Raw genomic sequence first — 24,154 nt, forward strand, 5'->3', positions numbered from 1 at the left:
GGGTTGGATTTACTTCTTTTCACTTCAAAGGTCAGCATAATATATCATTTGCCCAGGTTTGCCCAAACTGCCACTTTCAACTGTATATAATACATAAAGTCTGTGGAAGTCCATTTAGTTCCGCTGTATTTATGACACAGCACCTGCAACACAAAGTCCATTCCAATCAACATTCAGGATGGTCACTATTGCATATTGATCAGCTATGAATAAGGTCACGATGATGACATGTATAGTTTACAAGTATACATATTAATGCACGAAAGCCTAATGCTGCAGTGTTTTAAAGTCTCCATTCATTCCCATTGCTTCTCAGCCAATACATAAAGGTCAGGCATCAGTGTAAACAGAAATCCCACATTTTCTTCTCTAGCTACCACCATGTCACTATAATAACTGTATAACAAACCTACAGTAATTTATAATTCCCTTAGATCCTTAATCACTTGACACTCAACACTTTAATGCACTAGCCCCATAATTTCCTACAATATTCTTCTAGTATAATGGTAATTGCTGCTCTAACCACGTTTAATGTGATTTTAAGATTTTCTTTTTTAATCTCATCTCATTGGTTATCACTTATATTTTGTAATATCACCACCGGTAAATGAACAATAGGCAAAGATGTCTTATTTCCATTGTTAGTTCATTCACGTTTTCTTTTTCAAGTCTGCATCTTCTGTTTTCGTATTCAATTGACTGTGTCAGTCTCCAATGTCTTTACAGTAAAATAGCCTCTTTTTAAATCATCATCAACAGACAGCTAAAGGTTAAACAACAAACAACATGGGGGGGTTGGGGTTCTTTCCTTTCTGTTTTAATTTGGTCGTGACGTAACTGCGTGTTGACTACCCCACTTGCTGTTTATTGGTTCTTTTGTAGAAAGGGGAATTGACAGACGTGCATTAATCCAATCCTGCGCTCACTATCGTATGTATGTTCTCTTTACTGTTACAAGTAAATCTTAATGTTTTTTACTTAACCTGCGACACTACAGGTACATCCAAAGGCTTCACGTGGCTTCACACCCTGAATCATGTATGCAGAGTGCAGATTGTAGTTAGGTTTTACAGTCTATGTCGTCACATACAGTGAACAAGCTCGTGATACTTTCCAGGTATACGCTCTACTGGACCGCCTATATCGGGGAGGTGATAGTTATGACTGCACCTGAATGCATCATCAGCAGCGGGCCCTCCCTGCACTTCGTCTATATAGACTGCCCGTCTGCTTCTCTCCGTCCAACAGGGGTGACAGCGGTGAGTCTTACACAACAGCCGCTGCGCACTCGGTGATCTTTCCACTCTCAGGGCTTCTCAGCCGGGGTATGTCTCGCCATGTTCGACCTAAACGGCGGCTGGAATCTGTCTTTCGCGGGGTGCGGTTTCCTGGGAATTTACCACGTCGGAGTTGCCAGCTGCCTGCTGGAGAAAGCGCCCTACCTCGTCGAAGGGGCCACTAAGCTTTACGGAGCCTCTGCCGGTGCTCTGACTGCCTCGGTACTCGCTAGCCAGACATCGATAAGTAAGACACACCGCTGCGGCTCGGCAGCCTGGAGCTTTATGCACAGGAAACCGGAAGTCCTTTATTATTATTATTATTATTATTATTATTATTATTATTATTATTATTATTATTATTATTATTATTGTTGTTGTTTGAATTTGTAGCAGTAGTAATGGTATCAAAAGCCTAACGCTTTAATGACTGCTGCGCACATTACAAAAATGGGAAAAACAAGTTGAATTTTAGAAAAAATGTAGTAAATTTCAGTAGATTTTAGTTGAATTGTTTTTTGGGTTTTTTTACATATCTGTGTGTATTTTTGCATGTAGAAATACCAAATTATCACACATTAAATATGGCTCAGTTTTCCACTTTCTAAAACATACTTCATCTTAATATAAGTAACATGTAGGCTTACAAATACAAAGTTTGATGATTATTATTTTTAGTCAAAATGAGTATATGTTAATATATGTATTTTTTGCAATATAAATTCAATTTTTTTGCCATAATTATACTAACACCGAATAAACGTGCCCTAGATAATTTTGATATCTGTACAACATTAGATGTATCTTGTCCATCACTATCAGATTTGGAAGATAGTTAAATCTAGCATAAGGACTCAAACTACTGCATAGTTAGGTGTAAAGCTGATAAAAATAGAGTATGTGCAGTAGGCTGATACTGGCTTCCATTGATATATATTCAGTACGTGTTTAAATTTGAAACAGTGGCATGGAGCTACTGGATCATAAGAGAATATGCTCTTTCTGAGGCCCTAAGTGGTCAGCCTATGTGCATTGCCCAATAGAAACTGCTGTAACCTCAGCATGGACTGAGTACTCGGAAGAGGGCTCACCCAGGTCACTGTTGGTCGCTGACTCCTGGTAGCTTTAGTAAGTATTGATCTAGTCGGAAGTTGACACTTGAAGCAGTGTCTTTTCGTTTGCAGTTGATTGATCAGAGAGAAACTTCAAAGCATGAATGTAGCATCCCCTTCATCTTAATTTGTCCTTCTTCTATTTCCTAGCTAAATGCTGTGAAGATGTGATTGAGGTGGCGAAGGAGGCTAGGAAGAGGAACCTGGGCCCCCTTCACCCCACCTTCAACCTGGTCAAGGTGATGAAGTCACGCCTGAATCGTGACCTGCCCTCTGACGCACATGTCCTGGCTTCGGGGCGGCTGTGTGTTTCGCTGACCAGAGTGTCTGATGGGGAGAATGTGCTGGTGTCTGAGTTTAACTCCAAAGAGGAACTCATTCAGGTACTGGGAAGGTGTTGACATGGTTATCTAATAAATCTGGAGAAGCTTTTAGGGCCTCTGTTACAGTAATGCCAGCCTCAGGAAATTGATTTCTTCTGATTTAACGCTGTCCATAGGCGCTGATCTGTAGTTGTTTCATCCCCATCTACTGCGGGCTGATTCCTCCATCCTTCAGAGGAGTGGTAGGTGTGCTATCCATTTTATTCCCTGTCCTTTCGTTTCCACTTTAGGGAAGCACAATTATTCATACAAAATATTTCACAATATTATTATTAAAAAGGAAACAATCTGTATCCAGAGTCTTAACATCTTGAGAGCTTTAGTGAACCAGTAATCAGAAAAACAAAACACAATAAACACCATCCCTCCAAAAGGGAGTAAGACAACCATCTCTGCATGCTACAACTCGAGGCAACACCATCACACATCCTAGAAGCTGTTGAATGGCCCCCTGACACTAGCTGCATCTCCTCTCCCAGTCTTGTTACTCCCGATGCTGATTAGCAAGTGGAAACGCTCAACCACCTGCTGCAGGAGAGTGGTACTTGGAGGAGCACAGGAGAGAGAGCAGAACAAAAACAAGAAACACACACAGAACTACGGCTCTAACAGTTGTATTATCCTTGACGCTTTGTCATAATTGGTCATCTGACATTAATGCCGGTAAAACATACTGTACTAAAATTGATGTGAAATTTTGAGAGAGAGACAGAGAGAGAGCCTGACTGCAGGCAGGCTAGGCAAGCCATATATCAGAGAGAGAAATCCTCTAAATGTTCAAAAGCTGTATTAAAAGTGGGTCATGGTCCGTAATTTAAAAACCATTTGGATTGCCTTTGGGTGCGGCTGTGATGAAAAACATACCTTTATATGACAGTATTCCAGTAAAATCTGAAAATAGGAGGATACTGCTCTGAATGCAACATGGGAAATACAGGTGAGGTTGCAAAACAGCTATGAGATCATTTTGTTTTCCATTACAATAAATCATGATTAGTGATTTGTATGCTTAAAAAAAGAAATGTGGTTATCATTTTAGCCGCAAGTCCTAATTCCTGATATGAGTGTTGCTTTCACTTTGACTTATTAGCTGCAATTGGACTTTGACAGTGATCTCATCAGACTCACTTCCTAACCTTTGCCGCCAGGTCATACACAGAAGATTGGATTCAGATCAAGTTATATCATAATTACCAAATACAAGTGTCACTTTCAATGACACATTGAAAGTGTTCAAACTGTCGTTTGAAATGTAAGCATTGCAATGACCTTAAGTTTCAGTTGCAGTGAAAGTGCTAAAAGTTGAACTGTTAGTTAAAGTGTATCCACTGACAGCATCTGAGCTAATTTATGGAGTACAGATGAAATAATAACATACAAAAGTAAATAGTTTAACAATCAAGTATCATGAAATGCACAGAATAACTATAAGGTTCCAACTTTAAAAAGCAACAATGAATTCAATATAGTAATTTACAGTATATTTCAATAAAGGAAAATGGTATACTAATAGTTTTTAGTCTTAGGATGAGCATCCTGGCAGTGAAGCTCCAGTCACACAGTACATCACCATGGCAAAACAGATCATCCTTTGACAGACATCCTCTTTGTGGACATCTTGGTGCATTTCACCCTGAATAGCGCTTGTTATCTCAGCCTTAGAGCCAAAGTTCAGTGTCAAAACACCACAGGAAAAACAGTGAGTCCAATAAGCTTCAGTTGAAGTGCTTACATGTTACATGTCTGTTTGTACATACAGTAATCTGTCTGCAGGCGTTATCTGTGGACTCTGTACATTGTGTACTTTCTTCTACCTAGACTGGCTGCTGGCTCAGAGCCCAGTTTAGTTTGAGTCACTGATTTTGCATGAGTGTTCACTAACTTGAGGCATGACACTTTGTGGACCTATAGTATTGTAGAGACCAGCCTAATACATGGTCTATATGTCAAAAATCAAACATTAGTTTTTAGGCAACTTGAGAACTTAAGAAAGTTTAGAAAAAATTCTTAAGAGAAATTAATATTTCTTTGGGTTTAATTAGTGATAACGCCTACTTAACAATGTACACACACACATATATATATATATATATATATATATATATTATATTATATTTCTGGCTCTTTCTTCAAAGCTCATTGTAATTGGTACTTGGAGTGTGCAATGAACTTTTGGATTTATTTTCGGTACAAACAAAAGACAGTTTTATTTATTTTGTAACAAACTGTGACCAAGATATGCACTGAGCTGGACATTTTACAGTTGAACAAGGCCAAGAGTATACAGCCATGGTAGCGGTGCCTTGAGCTAAATGCTAACCTTATAATGCTAACATGCTCACAGTGAGGGTGATAACAGGCTGATGTTCAACATGTATAATATTTACCATGTTCACCCTCTTAGTTTAGCGTGGCTTAACATTTGCTAATTAGCACTAAAAACAAAATCCAGTAGAGGCTGAGGGGAATGTTATTACCTTCGCAGGTATCTGTGAACATATTTTCATGGCAACCCATCCAAAAGTTTTTGAGATATTTCAGTCTCGTCCAAAGTTATGGACCAACAGACTTAACATTGCCATCCATGGACCCACGGCACCAGCGTGGCTAATAAAAATAATGTAATGTAATTGCGTCCCTGTTTCTGAACTACCTCAAAATATCTGTGGCATTTCTATATTGCAATTTGTTGTTACTTAGCATTGGAAATACAGTATGTGCCAATAGGACAAATCCATGATAAGATAATAGTTTGCAGATAATACTGATAAACTGAGTCAGAAGTCAAGCTCTAATTTGTACAGCCAAACAATATAGTGTCTTAAAGTGCTTTACAGGCCTACAACAACGACAAACTGAAGACTGAAGAAATCTCAGGAGATGCAAGGATATCCCCATCTTCGGATGGCAGGGGCTGTAGGAATAGCCTTAGTTGCAAAAATGTAAAAACATAAATCAATAAATTAAGAAAATAGTTGTAAATACAACAATGGAATTATCACAGCGTGATTAAAAATGGGCCCAATACTAATGTATGTACACACTAATGTATAGTTTTCAGTATTATAATAAGAAGTTCAGTAATATATGTAAAAGTGTCAATATACACATTTATATACTCATATGCACACTGAATGATCCTGACCTCCATTTCCTCACTGACCTATAGTCTGTAGGGCTGGCAGTTTCTAAGGCAGAGGCTACGTTTTCACTTGTTTAGTCCGCTGGCAACATCTCTGCCAAGCTTAATGGCATTATACAACAGGCACTTAAAATGAGGAAAATTCCCACTACGTTACATTATCAGCCTCCTTTCATTTTCTGATGTTCCACAGGTTGAGTCTGAAATGGAACTGGAGCATCTCATGATATAAATAGCTGGGTAAGGTCTCTAAAAACTGAGTTACTCATGTACAAAGATGTTAATGTTAGAGAAATGTGACTGACAATGTGAAGTGGGTTCTAATGTTAGTATAGAGTGACTGGGTTTTTAATTTTGAGAGGCTGAAGTGTCTTCTCTGGTAGGTCGGAGCAATCACAGGATCAAGAGGCAGTGGTTCAAAATATGACCAAAATGTGTGGATACAAAAACGGCTTTGTGTAGAGCCTGGGCCCATTATCATGGTACAGCAGTAAAGAACAATATCCCAAGTGTTTCAATGAAACCTGTTCTGTAATGGTTGACAGAGTGCAGGAAGTGTAAATATTGCAATCTACTCTGTCGACAAAGTTTAAACTACTTCAACTCATGAGTGAAATTAGATACATACATTATTTCTGTCACTTTACCTGTTTCTGTGTCTTTAGCGTTACGTGGATGGTGGGATCAGCGATAACCTGCCACAGTCGGAGTTGAAGAACACCATCACCATTTCTCCATTTTCTGGTGAGAGCGACATCTGTCCCCGCGACAACTCCACAAGCTTTCATGAGCTGCGCTTCACCAACACCAGCATCCAGATGAACCTGGGCAACATGTACCGCCTCAGCAGAGCCCTGTTTCCACCAGAACCAAAGGTAGGTAAAATTATAGGAACTTTGAGATTTTTCAGATGGCATGGAAGGGGCAGTTGATAACGTGTGACAAGTATAAAGCAGGAAAAGAAAATAACTGTTGAAAAATATGATGCAAAACTGTAAGTGTCCTACTTGTCATGTTATTTAAAAAAGTGTGGTTTATGAGGCTAAATGTGCTTAAACCATGCTCATTTCAAGGTTTTTTTGTTAGTTTGTTTGTTTGTTTTCCCTAGAATCTGAGTAATTTAAAACTTAGAAATTAGTTTGCCAGTTCTGAGTCCTGGTCCATTAGTGCTCAGTGCAACAGTGCACATTTCAAACTCATTTAAATCTGCACCAATCGATATTTAAAACAATAAACAATAGGTCACTCAGAAGTGAACCCACAAAGAATTACCATCAAAATCTGCGGTTCCCCTCAGGTCTAACCCTTTACACTGCAGCCTCTTTAGGCTCATTGCCTTGGTTTTCAGACCCAAAAACAGCTCAACAACAAACTTAAAAACAGGCAAAGTTGGCAACTACCTGGTGAAAAAAGTGTAACATTTAGCAGCTAACGAGCCAGGTAATATAGAACTTTTTAAAGTGATATATCCATGTTGTGATGCTATGTTACTTTTAACAGAAGAAATAACATATTCTACCTCTCAGAAATAAAAATGTGAATTTATAGGCAATAAAATACACCCTCACTCAGTTCAGTTAACTCAGGGCTACAGTCTTACTTGGTCTGGTCTGACCAGTAGCTTATAGTGGCTAATTTTAGCTAATATCCCCAAATTTTTTATAGACATTGTTTTTATAGAACTGAGTCCATATGCTCATTTGATAATGCTCACTTGTACTATTGTCACACTACTGTACATTTTACAATTTACTATTATCCCACAGTGGCCACTGTTCAGCAAAAGTCAAATGTTACATGGTCTGTGTAGCATAGCATGCATCACAGCTTAACCTAGATTGTCTTCATTTATTTTGTACAATAAAAGATTTGAGATATGAATTGTCCATTATCCTTTATTACCGGACTTTTATATACAACATAGCTGAAATGAAAAAGATTTGAATTTCTCTTGATGAAAAAAAGTCATGCTCTGGCTGCTGCTTCTTCAGTGTGAGAATTTGCTGCTTTTCTTTGTCATAAATCATTGTAAATCAAATAGCTTGAAGTTTTGGACAGTAGGTCAAACAAAACAAGACATTGAAAGATGCCACCTTGGACTTTGGGAAGTTGAAATGGGCATTTTTTTTTTCACTATTTTTGACTATTTTTTTATAAACTAAACAATGAATCAATTAATCATAAAAAAATTCTTGAGATCAATTGATAATGAAAAAAGTGAATTTTTATCATATCATTCATATTTGAACTACAGTAAACCTGAAACCATAAGTTGATGAACAGAAAATTATTCTGCAGCTAGTTTGATAATTGACTAATCGTTTCAGTCGTTTTATGAGCACAAATGCCAAACATTCACTAGTTTCCATTCTTACAAAGTGAGGATTTGCTGCTTTTCTCTGTTGTATGTCACACTAAACTATATATCATTGTGTTTAGAGTTGGTCAGCCAGAATGACATTGAAATGCATGCTATGCAATTTCTGCTGCTAGGGGTCTCTCAATCAAAACAACAACAAAAGACAGTTGGGTGAAATTGTGAAGTAGCATGGGATCATGGGAGTTGTTGTCTTCGCAACCATTGTCGTCATTGCGGTGAGCTAGTTGCCGTTGGGATTCCTTTGGTGTCAATCATTCTATCTGTGGAGGTCTCCTCCTCACCAAAACAAATGGACCGGGGATGACATTCAGTAAAAACACTGAATAAATAGTTTCACATTAAAAAACAGTGTTTCTCCAATGATGTTTTGCAGACACAGGACGTCTAATAGGGCTGGGAGCCGAGCTGCCGCTAACGTTTGTTTAGTTTGTTTCTCTGGTAACTTAAAATCAGTGGCTAAAAACTGGATAAAAGGTTAATTTTGATCACTTCTCGCAGACAACCACAATGCTAACGCATGCGCCAAGGGGGTATGATGCCACTGACAGGTCACCAAATAAATTGGATTATTACGTTAATTAAAATGATGGGTTTCTCTAGGTTTGAAAATTGCTGGAAACATTTGGGATAATGTACAAAAGTACACAACTCAACAAAATATATAACATAGATCTAGTTGTTTTTAGACATTTTAATGCAGAAAAGTTACATATTATACCTTTTAAAGATCTGACATCATTGGTTCTGAGAAATTATGATAGAGGTTTGTAACAATTTTCACTCATTTTGGACAGTAAACATTTAATTGATTAATTGAGAATATAATCAGCAGATTAATGTAAATTACGGTAGATTTTTCTAGTGCACTATGAAACACTGTTCCATCAGACTTTACTAGAGGTTTTTTGCTTTCAGTTTTCAATAGAGCAGCAAGTGTCAAATGACTTGTTTTGTTTAGACTGCCATGTTGGCAGGAAAAGTGGGAGCAAAAATGAATGGCACCAGCATCGATTTCAAGCCGCCAGAGTTCACTGTGCACTTTAATTCCAAGGACACCCAACGCCTTATTTGCAAAAACTTGATAGATTAAACATTACTGACCCTTGTGTGCTTTTCACAAGTATTGAAACAGCTGAAAGGACAACGTTCCAGACCTGCAGCCACAATTACCTGATTAACTTTCCCTCATCTTACTGTGGAGAGTTTTTGAAAACCTACAAAGCCTGGAGGGGTACAAATGGAAGAAATTTGGATTTGTGATGAATATTCAGCTTCGGAGTCTACCGGCAAAAAATTGCTTTGTCGTCCCTGGAACAGTAAGTGTCACTTCATCTTAGTTAACGTTAGCATTAGTAACAGGCAGGGTAATTTAATTGGTGTGCTAACTTGTATGTAGCATTAGCTAGTCTGTATCTTCGATGTACCAAGAGTTAACTACGTGATCATTGTGAGAATGAAAGGGACTACCTCATACATGAAATTATACCTCTGACAAACGGCAGTTTGTATCACGCAAGTGCCATGGAATTTTTATTTTACAGGTGAATCATTCCTTAAGTATGAATGACCCTAAGTTGAAGCCATGGTTGGTGGTCAGGAATGATGGGGTTGTGTTAAGAGCTAAGATAGCTGTAACATCAAAGATGTTAAGATGTTAAGATAGCTGTAACATCAAAAAAGTGTAAGTGGGCATTACCAAGTGAGGAATCACTGAAAAGAGTGAAATATCAGCAAGGCAAGGAGATAATTTTCAACAACGGACAACTATGCAAGAAAGAGAGATCTTCCGAAGGCCGCTCTTCCATCCCACCAGCTTTCCGATCTCTGACCCCTAAAGAGCAAGCCTAACCCTACACGACCTCTCCAAAAGCTGTACACGAGGGACAGATCATAGAGCCAGTGGGCCTCTGTTGTCAGAGAGTATGCAATATCCTATATACCAAAAGCTGTCATGCTAAATCTCCCAGAACCCCTCACAAATCTTTATGACAAGCAGGCAAGTGATGTCAACCTAGCAGAGATACAGAACTGAACAGAAGCACTGTTTGAATACATAACTGTGACCAAAGAACAGCTAAATCATTATTAGGATTAATGTTTTTTCAAAATAAAGCTAAGAGCTGATAACAGTCAAAACTCAAATGAAACATGTACTGCATACGTATGCTGTCAGTGTATAAATCAGAGGTGCATTTGCTGACTTAAAAATGTAATTATGCAGTTTTTTGAATTCTCATATTTCAGAGTGATATTGTAGAGGAGGAGACTCCAGCACAGTCTAAGTCAAAAACCTGGTTTGATAAAAGAAGCCGTAGGATAACGGCATCTACCTTCAGAGTAGCCACAAAGGCAGACATAATAAGTCCCCAGTATCCCTGGTAAGAAAATATGCATCCCAAGGTCTCATAGTTTCACCACTGAGGCTACCAGGTATTGAAGAGCATAGAAGTTTTAGCAGTTGGTCTTGTGTGCTAATCTTAAATTCAAACAATGAATTCCCCTGATAGAACAATGTTTATGACATAAAAGCATGTGGTCTGTGAGATGAATGTTTGTTAATACATTGCTGTTACACATTAGTACTGTCTAAGAGATATCTTAACTCATTTATTGTGTTTTCCAGATGGGGTTGCAAGCATTAGGGGCTGGCAAGAAAATGCTATGAAATGCAGCAGCGCCTCTCGCACTCAGATGTCCTGGTAGAAACCGCTGGATTCAGGATTTGACCCTTACAACAATTTTATCAGGACCTCATCTGATGAATGTTTCCTGCAGCTGCTGCAGTTCAGTTGTCATAGAAATAAAAGGCCCATTTTGTGCAAAGGGCCTCTCTTTAAATGAGGCAGCAAACTCTGTTGCAGACTTTTGCCTTGAAGAAGTTGAGCAAGGTACCATCACACTTAAGTTGGGCCATGCATACTATTACCAAGTACAAAAGCTGGTATTTGTTACTGACAAACCATATCATGATTTTTATCCTTTGGACTAAAAGGGAAAGTACTTCACCTTTTGTAGAACCTGTGACACCTGAAGTGTTTCACCAAACTTGCCTTCACCTGAAAAGAATTCCTTCACAGTGGATATGTCCCAGCTGTAGAAAAGTAATCATTTAACAAAAAAGCTCAAAAATGGCCCTGAGCACACTGATATTGATACTGATTTTAGGGCCAATAGAATACATCAGTTTCTCTTCAAAAGGAATTTGTCACAACCAAAAGAAAACTGTGAGAAAAACACGTTTATTTACAGTTAACTAACTGAATTCAGTTCAAAGGCAAAACATAGATGTTCAGTAATCACACATCTACTATTATTCAGTCCACAAGTTATTGTCTTTAAGTATTGTATGGTGGCCAAATCTGTTGTGAGTTACATGACACCACATCTGTAATGAGTTACATGACCCCAAATCTGTAATGCGTTACATCACCACATCTGTATTGAGTTACATTACCCTGTATCTGTTGTCAGTTACATGACCCTACATCTGTTACAGGATTACTGAAAGGGTACAACAGATTTAGAGTAATTTGTAAAAGCTCAACATACTGTTACAATTTTGTTGAGGTATGTCACATAATTTTCTCTGTCAATGTCAGTTAAACGTATGGGAACAACTCCAGTGACTCGTTACCCAAGCAATGCAAAGCATCTTGTTTCCTCCAAGTCAACAGGATCTAACTGTTTCTTGCCAAAAGTGAATGCTGGAATCTTTAATTCAACTAGGTAAGAATGGATGGACTCTGACATTGAAACCTTTGTCTGCCAAAACTAGGTCCCCTGAGAGCAAATGAGATAAAAAATTACTTTGCTCTGTGTTGAACATATCACTTGTGAGGCCTCCCCATCCTTTGGAAATTAAACAAATGGAACCTTGTGGGCAAATGGCAATTTGATATTTCATTGTATGGTGCGACTTGTATGTTGAATAACATTTCCACCATAATGCATATGGGCCAAACTTACCTTTTAGTACAATAAAATTGTCAGAAATTGTAATAAAAGTCTGTTAAATAAATGCTCATGTTAGGAAGTGTTATATTCTGTACCTGATATGAAGTATTCACTACACAAGCTGAATCCGTTTTTTTATGTTCACTTCTTGCTGGCTTTATTTTAGTAATCCAATTATGTCGTCTTTCAGGATCTTTTCAGGATCAGATACAGCAGGTGAATAGACTAGGTGTAAGAAGTCATTTGCCGAGCAATACTTTACAAATATGGAGGTGTTTTGATTTTGTCGGTTGAATTCCGGGACTGCTTGACACCAACTACCAGAGCTCTATTTAAACGTATATTGCACTTCTTGATCATGTTACAATAATCCCAGAACTCCATGTCCCTGCCAAAGCTATAGGCGACATTAACATTAATGTAGAAACATCTGTTACACTAACATTCTCCAGAACGAAGACCCAGAGGGAGGCTGGCAGGTGTGATTTTAGGATAGGGAATGCCCCACCAGTACACCAGGATTAATTAAAAGTATTTCTACAATAAAGATGATTTAGCTACATGCTGACTTTTTAAGACCTCAATGCAACAAGTATATAAACCCCTTTAAGACACACACGAGAGCTGGAATGGACAGAATGAAATGGAGTGTCACTGATTCATGTGTGGATCACTTCGGGCTGAGAAATTATTTTTGTGCCTTCACCCCTTGTCTGTTTTTTTACTTTCAACTCTCCCTTCTTAATCCTTCTCCATTCCCTTTGCACATTACTGTCAGGAAGTAGTATCTGGATGTACCTCCTGTCTCTATTTCACCTGCTGTCACTCTTCTTTATTCCATGTTTCCTCTTGTTATTCCCTGTCGCTTTGATCATTATTAGGTAACCTTTAAGATGAGGTAAGCTTTCACCTTTTTGGGGTAGAGCTGTTTGCTCTGTTGTTGATACACAGCCTGGCTTCTCACCAGTCCCCTGACATGCGCGTGCATGGTATGCTGTCTGGATTCTACAATTATGTAACTGAGTTCACAGATCTCTGTGACTAGGGCATTTGTGTTCTTACCACACTTAGAGGGAGGAATTACCTCTCAAATCCTCCCATACATGTCTCAGCTAGGGACTTCTCACTAGAAACACACAGACTTGGCAGTGACCCATGACTCATGTGGCCTGAGGATGTGGCCTAGTCTTAGATATGGCAGGTGCATATCCTTATATCACCATTGAGCTTGGTGCTTTGTCAGGAAATATAACCAGAACTTGAAAATATTCTTAATTTTTTTCTTTTTAAATTAAAAATAACAGCTTGCCAGACTAGTAGCCAAGTCTTTCTTATATAAATGGGAAGTAAGTTTAATTGTTTTGTGAGAGTTAAATGAGAGGCTCGATACCACTCTAATGTGTCTGCGTTTTGTAATATATGGAAGATTTGAAATGCCTAAATAAAAACAAATCAAAGAAATAAATAGAAATACCATACACATTGTTAAAAGGGCAATTATTGAGCTTTTTGTCTTTTTTAACTGAATTGTTTATCATTGCGACATAACTTTTCGATGCCACATTCAAATCAAATCACAACACAGAAAACATTGTGAAGAGATGTATTACATTGCCCATCAAAGGCATTCTGAAATGCAATACACTTCTGCTCTTTGTTTTGCAAATAATTGTCCTTTTAACATAATGTATGTTCATTTAATTACGTCATATTAAATGCATTTATAAAAAGCAAATACATATAGCAATGTTAATCTGTGAGCTGTAGAAGTGGTGTATTTTTGAACTTTGGACAGTGCCAGGCTGGCTGTTTCCAGTCTTTATGCTAAACTGAGCTAACCACATCCCGACTCCTGTACTTAATGTATAAACATGAGGAAAGTATTTATCTTCTCACGTAACTGAAAAAGTGAAGTATCCAAAATGTAAAGTATTCCTTAAAAAACGCCATTATTTTAGAGGTTGCATATGTTTTTTGTATGGTTTGTTGATTCCTGGGAAACCTATCAGTTTAATTTTCTGTTAAGAAAGTCAGTAATAGAAAATTATAAAATTGAATAAAATGTTCTAACATTTAATTTCAGTTTTTTGTTGTTATTAATGAGTTATCGCCTTAAATAAATCTATAAAAAAACTAGCCAGTCATATGTATGGCAAAGGGGAAAAAAAGTTGTGCTACTCAAAAACAGACAGCCCCAAAGGGTCAAAGCTCTGCCAACACTTTGACTATAAAGAACAACTTTATTTTGAGATAAAGGAGTTTTGGCTGAATCATGGTCATCATACAACACTGTACAACAACAAATGAGAATTTAAGACAAAAATGTAAAAAAGGTGAAAAATAAGAGACAGGAGGTATAAGGAGAATGACAGCCTCACTGGCCAAGCAAAATATAAGTACAAGATCTTAATTTTACATCACTCTGACAAACAAAAAAAAACATACCTATAGAAAATTTTTTATTTGTTTATTTTTATTTTTTAAAAACGGAAATTGAACTGATAAGCGATACACAGACATGTCATGGATCAATAATGTGAATTCAATAAAGTCTCTGAAAAAGACAGATTTTTTTTTTCCTATATATAAGATTTACTGTCTTCCTCTCCACAGGTACTGGCTGAGATGTGTCAGAACGGTTATAAGGATGCTCTGCGCTTCCTTGAACAGAACAGTGAGTACTGTACTACTGTGTTGACATGGTGACTCTCAAATAACCTAGTTACGATGCATCGCTATCAGTGTCTACCTTAACCTTTGGACTGTGTCACTAACGTCATGTTTTACGGTGACAGACCTGCTGATGCTGGAGCTTCCAACCCCTGGCCCCACCCTGCAAGAGAGCACCCCCATCTGCTGCTGTGAGCATACTGAAACGACCAAAGAGTGGGTGCTCCGGAGGCTCCGCTTACTGCGTAAACAGCACTGGTGGCTGGATAAGCAGATCGTTCTGCCTATGCCAATCAAGAAAGGTGCAGTGTCTTCATTTTAGTAATAGCAAAGTAGCAAAGTTTATGCATTTCATACCGATTTTAGTAGAAATTGAAGATCAGAGATGACATCATGCCTCTAAACTGGTGTGTAAATAATAAATTCAACATGCTATATGGTTGACTGGCCCTGTTGTCTATATGTGTGTCAGTGTTCTGCGAGGCCTGCCAAGACAAACCTGGCCTGTATGCCAAGGTGTCTGAAATGCTACCAGTGAGAGTGGCTTCCTACATGCTCATGCCATACACACTTCCTGTACAGTCGGCCTATTCAGTGGCCCAGAGGTGAGGTGTAGGTCTCATCAATGACAGTATGCCACCTTTAAGCAAATGAGTTCTACATTTCAAAGTCATTTCCACTCCATGACCAAGTTGCATGTGTATATAATATAAGTTCTGCTCTGCCCCAGGCTTGTGGAGTGGATCCCAGAGGTGCCAGCTGATGTACGCTGGCTGTTTGGAATGGCTGGAGATGTGTACCGACTGGCCTGGAAAGGAGAACAAACCAACACAATCAGGTGATAGATGATTTTCCATACAGTGTGATTAGCAAAAATAAGGTCCTAGAGGTTCAGTCATATAGTTATCCACTCGTTATGTAGTGTTTAGAATCAGTAATTTTCTTTCAAAAGGTTTATTTATGACTTTCAATTTAGAACAATACAAATAAACATTTGAGAAAAGGTAGACTTTTCCTGTTAACCCAATCCCCAGCATCTAACTGAAAGGGACACACATACAACTTAAACCTGCGCACACAAACAAATTACCCCGACATAAAATTACATAATACATAGAACAAAAGATATGAAAAAGTAATAGAAAATTCACTAAATAAAAGTAAAAGGAGCAGTTAATCCGAGAAAGTCTTGGGTTTCTCAGAAAAGGACACAAAAGGCTCCCACACTTGATGAAGCCTATACGCCATCTTGTAATTTTAAGCAGAGGAACAAATTTAAAGTTTCAAACATAACATAATGTAGGAGGGACTGCATCTCTCCATTTGAATAGTACAAATCGTGGAGCCAGTAAGAGGGGAGTGCTAGTATACTCGGTCTTGTTTTGGACAAAATCAGTTCTTATGGGGAATGCCAAAGCAAGCAGTCCGAGGTTAGGCTTAGATTTCAAATAAGGTTTTGAAGACTGATTTCCAAAATTCAGCTAAGGAAGGATATAGGTGTGAAGCACCATTTTTCATAGACGGGATGTAACTCAGGGTTAATGCTATCTAAATTTGAATTGGAAATACTGTGATTATAATGTGCTACTTTGAGCTGTGTATAGGAGACAAGTGTATATTACTAACGGCCAAATCCCATGTCATCTGAAAAATTAAAGTCCAAGTCCTGTTTCCATACAGTTCTAATAGTTGACAAGGGCAACTTACTCAGACAAGGAGATAAGTTAAAGATATTTATTGCAAGTTATCAGGTAGCTTGAGCTGATAACTGGGAGCCAGAGATTGAGGTAGGGGCAAGGTCAGTCAGAGGCAGAGGGAGCAGGTCCAGTGGGAAATCCAGTGAATGGGTGTAGGGCAGGGATACAGAGGGGAGCAGGCAGGTGGAGGCAGATCAGCAGGCTTGGTGAGGCGAGGGAAACAGGGACTGGAGTCAGAGCAGGAGAACTGCAAGGGACACAGTGAGCAAAATGAGTTCAGGGAATGACCAACAAAAACTGAATGCTCAATAGCAAAAAAATGGTACTAAATTGTCTGGAGGCATAGCAACACTGACAGAAAGCAGAGATTATGATCTGGCAGAGTGTAAGTGGCAGGGCAGAGGATTTGAAGCGGCTTGATTATGGAGATGAGATGCAGCTGGTGGCTCTGCTCTGACTTTGGTGCACCTACAGACAATTACACACACACACACACACACAAGAGAGAGAGAGAGGGATAGAGCTGCTCAGGAAGTGGCTTAATTTTAGGAGAGCTTGAATTGGAGGTGGAGGGCGTGGCAGTCGATATCTCAGGGGCAGATGTAAAAGTATCCCTATCTATGGGCACTCGATCGGGTTTGTCTGGGTGTGAGGTGTGGAAATCACATTCCAGGTGATCCAGAATATGGCAGTGGGGCACCCAGCAGTGCATACAGCATACATCCAGAATTTGCCAGATGGTATAGGGAGGATGGTTATCAATAAGCTGAGGTTCTGGAGGAGCTGCTGCAGGAGGAGACAGGGAACTGGAGCAGACAGGTTTAATCAGGGAAACACAAGGTTGGGTTGATCTTGAGAGAGATGGGATTTTCAGGCGTACAGCAAAGGGGTTAAAAACACGATCAATCTCAAAAAAGACCAATGAAACGGAGGGAAAATTTAGTAGATTCCACTTTCAATGGCAGGTCTTTGGAAGAAAGCCACGACTTTTGCACACAGGAGTACATAGGAGCTGGGGCAAAACAACGGTTGGCTTGGGACTGAGACCTGGCACAGGAATGAAGAAGGGGCAGTTCAGGCTTTTCTCAAAGTACGGTGACAAAGGTGCAGATGGTCGTGGACAGAGGTGACTGCAACTTTGACCTCCTGGGGTGGGAACAAGGGAAGTTGTAATCAAGGGCACATTCAAAAAGTGACATACCTGATGAGGCGTTGGTGAGGGTGTTGTGAGCATATTCAACCCAGGGTGGCTGAACATTCCAGGAAGACAGGTTAATAGGGCTCACACAGCGTAGTGCAGTCTCCCTGTCTATGCAGGTTGGATGGTAAGATGGGATCCAGGTTGGATTCATAATGGTTGGAGGTTAACTGTTGAGAGGGCGTCAGATTTGACATTCCTAGAACTGGTGTGATAAGCGACTATGAAATGGAACCTGCCAAAAAACAAGGCCCACCTGGCTTGCCGGTAGTTAAGAAGTTTGCTGGTTGGATGTATGAAAGGTTTTTATGGTCTGTCCATGCAATGAAGGGGAGCGCAGAGCCCTCCAGCCAGTGACCACATTCCTCAAGGGCAATCTTAACTGCCAGGACTTCACGGTTACCTACGTTGTAGTTTTTCTCTGCAGGAGAGAGCTTTCAGGAAAAGAGTGTACATGGATGGAGCTTTTCATCAGAGGGGGATTGTTGGGATAAAACATGCACCTACCCCAGTGGTAGAGGCATCCACCTCCATGATGAATTGGACTTCAGGGTCTGGCTCAGGTGAGATGAGGGGTGCTGCCAGATGACTAGTTGTGGATGAAACGCTTTTAGAAGTTGGCAAACCTCAGGAACAGCTGCAGCTGCTTCAGGTTAGTAAGCACTGGCCAATCTGTGACTGCCTGCCTTAACTTTGGTGATCAATCATCACTCACTGTGTAATGTAATATAATAAGACAGAAGACAGAGGAAGCAACTCACATTTTTTTTTTTTTTTTCTCCAAAACTTTATTCTCCAGCCATTGGAGACGTGTTGCTGGTCAGTCTGGGGGGGATAAATAAAAAAAAAAAAAAAAAAAAAAAATAATAAAAAAAAAAAAAAATCAGAAAAAAAAAAGCATTCGATCCACATCATCACATCATTCATGATTCTGGAAGACTACATGGGCATTAAGACCAGAAAAAATTAATTCAACAATCAGATCACTCATGCGCCGCGTTGAATTTGCTTTTTTCCCTCTCTGATGTCTGATGCGGGTGGGTGGTAGGAGTTACAGAGGTCGAGCTTGTTTAAAACTGTGGCTCCATAGAGTGGCAAAGGATATTTATTTTTTAATTTTTTATAAATCTCAAATAAGTCTATATTCTGTCTTAGTGTTCCATCCATTGTTTTGTCAAAAATGAAAAACCAGCAAGAAAGAAGAAACCTACTTAGTCTAGCATAATACGTGTCAATGGCTCCACACTTGGGGGCAAAAATGGGGGCTAACTGGCTGCTGGGCAGAGGGTCTTCAGGCTGGAGGTTGATGAATGATGAGAGAAGCCAGCAGCCAGAGCGAAGGCAGACACAGGTGTGGAGTGAGGTGGTGCAGGAGGAATACAGGAGTAAGGGCAGGGAGAGAGAGAGGAGAGTGATGTGAGGAGGAGGAGACTGCACCATAGACAAATGAACTGAAGACAAAGACAAATGTAGACAACTAGCATTGCAGAATGAACTTCAGGAAGTAACATTTCTCATGGACCAGTCAATCTATGGTTTTACCAAGGAAGAACCAAAGAAGAATTGAGAATCAATGATGAAAAAACAGTTTTTCTTGACTTTTACTTGAAGCAGAATACTGGACCAAGAGAGCTCCTTTTCAACAAAGAACTGTCCATTGAGAGCGTTGGCCTTGGAGAGGTGGTTTAGTGGAATTGTGACTAGGCCCAGCTGTGTTACTGTCTCTTTACCAATAAAACTCTCATTGTTTGAGCAGTGAGTTGGCTCTGTAGGTTCAACAGGGACTGTGACATTTCGGTTACCTGACTTACCAAGGTCTTGAGGGCTTGGTAATGTTGTCTGAGCAGGGCGCGTTGATGTGCGAGTGCTTGATAGAGGGAGTCTGCGTCTGCTGGGTTCATGTTTATGGCCAGATCATACTGTTACATGAGAAGCAGAACAGTTGAACCCAAGTGCAGACACAGACAAAGAGACAGGGATGAAGTTAGATATTGAGAAGCATGAACTGGTAACTGGGAGCCAGGGACTGAGGAATGGGGCAAGGGCAGTTAGGGGCAGAGGGCAATCTGGGGGAAGAATGTAGGGCAGTGATCTACAGGGGAGCAGCTGGGTGGAGGCAGATCAGCAGGCTTGTTCAGGTTCAAGATTCCAAGACATATTATACCAAATCATCTGTAATGAACCATCAAGAATGGATGGAACAAAGAAATGGTTGACTGCAAATGGACTAGGAAGTGAGAGAGACTAAGTGCTGCATTCAAAATGACAGGTAATGGATTGGACCTGATATCTTGAGAATATGTCATTGTGCCAAGGAGTTTGGGAGGTATAGCTCAATTAACTTTTTTTAATTTAACAGGTAACATAGGTAAATTAATAATGAGTTGTTTTTGAAAGTTAAAAGAATGTACTGTGTTGCTGTTGATTTGACGATACAGAAGTTTAATGTCCAAAATCAGGGGAACTAAAGTTAAAAGCACTCAAATGCAATGTTTTCTGTTGACTTATTCTTGGCACTCACTAGACGACTCGCAGATCCTTACAGATGTTCCTGAGTCATCCAAGCAATGCTGTAGCAGACTGGGTCCAAACAAACAATTACCTTGGAATCTCTTTGGCTACTGGAATTTCAAACATTACATCAGTCCTATGTTACCTACATCTGGCATTGTTCCATGATATAACAAGATTTCCAGTGGTATTGTTGATGGTTAGAAATTTGGAAGGCCCATAATCACTGTCGTTATCTAGTGAGGCATTAAGCATTTGAGAGAAAACTTCTTCATGACGGCACATCATGGCAGTAAAGGCCTCAGTTTGCTTCAAACAAAGTGGTTGTCAGATCATCTAAAAGCATCTGAACCTCCTTTTCAAATAACTGAATCAGGCAGTACTGGATTCAAAAAGTTTTCTAACTTTGCATTAGTGTGTGCTGTGACCTATTTTCATACGATTGTTTGAAATGAGTGAAACAAACTCTTAAACGTGTGCAATTCATTTTACAGTGAGCCAATCCTGAGGAAATGCTTGAGCGTGCCGCCTCTACCCACAGAGTGGGACAAGCCCATGCAGAGAGAAAACCTGCCTGCTCTTTCCTCCCTGGACCTCCACGGCAACTACTGGGAGACTTACGAATCTACCTCCTCTTCCTCCGCCTCATCCCACCACAACGATAATCCTCACATTGCCCCTTCCTCTCCACAACAAATCTGCTTCTTTGTCAGCTCACAGGATGAACCTCTCAGCCATGTACAGCAGTAAAATGATTCAGGACTTGCACTTTTAACAATTATGTGATAAAAGTCAACACTCTCTCTGTGAGGAGCTGGTGGACTGATAAGTAGTTAAAAGTCTGAACCAAGAAAGAATGGTATCTAAATGTTTCAAGAAAACACACATTTGTCACATTGACTCTGGGCAATATGAAGTGTATTATATTTTAATGAGTGTTCTGGAAGACAGCATTGCAACTCACTCAGGATCATGGATGTGTTTTTTGAACTGTCTTGATGGTACAGAACAGAAAAGTTTTACGGTCTAAATACAACCCCCCCTATTTGTTTAAAATGTATTCAAAAGTAGCATTCATTCCTCATTCCAGTGTAGTTAATTGAGTCAAGAATTCCTTGTCTCTCCACAAGTGTCTCTTTCTATCTGTCTGTTTGCCATTTTGATCATGTCTGTTAATTTTCACAGTTGTGTGATATCTCCAAAAAAATGCGTGTGATATCTCCAGGCTCTGTGTAATGGCTTTTAGCTGACATGATGCTGCTTCTGGCAACCATATTTGAGGTCTGTTGGCCGCATTTCTAAACATAATTAATCTTCCTAAAAATGAGTAATCTGTGTGCTGTTTTTAACAAAGAAGTAATTTTTCCACAAATCTGACAAGTTTTATTTTTAGAAAGTATTCACTTGTTAGCTAGCTAAACACATTTAGGTTCTGGTCAGCTAAGTATTACTTTCTTCTGAATTGTGATTAAAATTCTGGTATTTCTTAGCCAACCCCAAGTGTTTGGCCTTGTTTCCCCTCCTGAGAAGTGGTTTAGAAACTGCTACTTGTCCTCTGAGACCACTACAAGACAGCCTTCTTTTGACAGTACTTTTGCTGATTGGAGTCTTGCGTCCTTTATTTAGCAAATTCTGTATCTGTGATGAAGTTGCTTTTCTATCTTTCAGGGAACTAAGCTTGATGTTAGGGCACGGAATGGGGGGGCATTATTGTTTCACTGTTAAGCCAGCAGCGAAGGTAGTCACAGAGCTGAATCGTCTGTGTAAAAGGGAGAGCCGGCATGGTAGGACAGATGCCAATGCTGTTGTATTACACATCATACCTCTGATTCCGGAATGCCAGAATGCTACATAAAATCACAATCTGGGACAGTATTATGCCAGCCTTGTTTCCAAAAAAAAAGTTGCATGGGTTTTCACGTTTTCCAGACGATTCAATCACACAGCCCGATAACGAAGCCTGTGGTGAATCTTCTTCTTTTTTCCGGAAGACTAGGTACGGTTTAGTGCATTGCTTCCTCCAATTGGTGCAGTTATATCATTGCCACTTTAGATTTCTGAGGGCTCTACCAGTCAGCACAGAATAGTCAAAATCCATACCGTAAGGCAAATTCATACTGTACTTTTCTGTACCGTTTATCGTGTCCATCCGATGTATTGATCCTCCAAAGGTCTGTTTACTTGTGGTCTGCCTGATCGTGCTTTGGATAAGACTGATCCAGTTACTGCAAAAAGTTCTAGAGGTCCATGCACTGCCCCCTTAGAAGCCTTTAGTCTAGCCATTGCTTAGAATTGCAATTCATTCATTTTTTCCTGCTATCATAATGCTACCTACTAAGCAATGATCTGCTTGAAGCTTGAGCTACAGCCTTATTTATAACAGGTGAAGACTAGCTGCAAGTCGAGTTACAGGTTGAGTGTCACCTGAACGCATGCTTCAGTGGAAGGGATACAACCCAAGGAAATCTGAGCTTTGTATGAAGGAGTTAAGTTTTTGCTTAAAATTGATTGCTGACCTAGAAGTAGTGCAGAATCTTAAAGACATAACAAGACATAACTTCTTGTGTTTTTAAATGTTTCTGAATCCTCAGACTTTGTGATTATTTCCAGAGTTAATGTGTATGTTTACATACAGTATATATAGTTTTGTTTTGCTTTCTTCTTGTTCTTATGTATTGTGGAGAAATATGAAAAGCATTCATATTTAAGCAAATATATTCTACTGAAAATAAAATGTGAATGAGAGAAAGAAAAGAAAATAATGCTAGGACCTCTTTTAGCCAACAAGGAAGGAAAAGAACCTGGCTCGTCTCTGGACAGTTTACCTATCAGGCTGCTCTGCTGTTTAAAGTGCTTTCTAAAATGTATAATCTGTGTTTTAATCACTATTAATGGCCAATCTCCATATCACATCATCAATCAATATGCCTAGACTGGCCTGCTTGATTTCATGGGCTAAGTTGTTTACATAAAGATCAAATATAGCAGGAGAGAGTATGTCTCCCTGCTTCACCCCAGATGGAGTAGGAATCCAGCCAGGCCTAAAATTATTTAAGTGCAAACATGCAAATGGTTCTTTTTACAAGGCTTTAATGGCATTTTAAAATTTACCATTAATACCACACCAAATTAACTTATACTTGAAAAGAGCTCTACCAATCTCAAGAAAGACTTTCTTGAAATTAACAAAACAAACAGCCATAGATTTCCCCTCTTGTGTTCTAGCTCTCACCGCAGAGGATATTGAATAAATGAAAGTCACCATCTAATGAAGCCAGCAGAACCACATCATCTGCAAAAAGCAGAGAAGTGATTCAGAGGAGATTATCAGGAGACCCCTTGCTAACCAAACCGGAAAGACCTCCTTCAGATTCAAGTTCCTTAATAGCTGTTGTCCACCAACAGGTTCTCAGGTTAATCCCACAAGGAATTCTTCCTGCAGTTGGAATTAAAGAACTTGTGGACAGATGCCTCCTCAGATGTTCCCAATTCACCTTCACTACACATTTGGGTTTACAAGGTCTGCCCAGCAGTCTCTCTCGCCACTTGATCCAACTCACCACCAGGTGATGATCAGTTGACAGCTCTGCTTTGATCTTTACCTATGTCCAAGACATATGGCCACAGATCTGATGATACAAGCGCAAAAGTGATGGTCAATCTTGTACATTTGCAGTTTTGGAAACCCACCACACACCTGCAAAGCCCAGTATAGTAGTAATTCAATATCTTTATCTATAGTAGAACTGATCCCTTACCTGCTAATTCCTCTAAATCAATTCCGGACCCAACCCAGCATTAATCAAATCTGCTCCAAGCTGCTGCTG

General features: G+C 39.5%; 1 protein-coding gene and 1 long non-coding RNA gene across 4 annotated transcripts; one reads left to right on the forward strand and one right to left on the reverse strand.

The window, feature by feature from the left end:
* Window positions 1-1,223: 1,223 nt before the first annotated feature.
* pnpla3 (patatin-like phospholipase domain containing 3) lies at window positions 1,224-23,216 on the forward strand. Of its 2 annotated transcripts, none has more exons than XM_040149490.1 (9): window positions 1,224-1,527; window positions 2,543-2,775; window positions 2,892-2,957; window positions 6,583-6,792; window positions 14,865-14,925; window positions 15,047-15,223; window positions 15,394-15,526; window positions 15,652-15,759; window positions 20,822-23,216. In XM_040149490.1, exons 1-9 carry the CDS (start codon window positions 1,341-1,343, stop codon window positions 21,075-21,077), a joined length of 1,431 nt encoding a protein of 476 aa, XP_040005424.1. In that variant the 5' UTR covers window positions 1,224-1,340; the 3' UTR covers window positions 21,078-23,216. The 2 variants fall into 2 exon arrangements, with proteins under 2 accessions (XP_040005424.1, XP_040005434.1); XM_040149500.1 differs by lacking the exon at window positions 1,224-1,527 and adding an exon at window positions 1,943-2,408.
* Window positions 15,521-17,051, reverse strand: LOC120802050. Of its 2 annotated transcripts, none has more exons than XR_005709169.1 (3): window positions 16,975-17,051; window positions 16,629-16,865; window positions 15,521-15,729 (listed from the first exon to the last, which is right to left on the reverse strand). It is a non-coding gene; the product is annotated as an uncharacterized LOC120802050 (long non-coding RNA). The 2 variants fall into 2 exon arrangements; XR_005709175.1 differs by lacking the exon at window positions 15,521-15,729 and adding an exon at window positions 16,017-16,169.
* Window positions 23,217-24,154: the final 938 nt, after the last annotated feature.

Source organism: Xiphias gladius, chromosome 2, assembly GCF_016859285.1.
Source record: "Xiphias gladius isolate SHS-SW01 ecotype Sanya breed wild chromosome 2, ASM1685928v1, whole genome shotgun sequence".
Taxonomy (NCBI): domain Eukaryota; kingdom Metazoa; phylum Chordata; class Actinopteri; order Istiophoriformes; family Xiphiidae; genus Xiphias; species Xiphias gladius.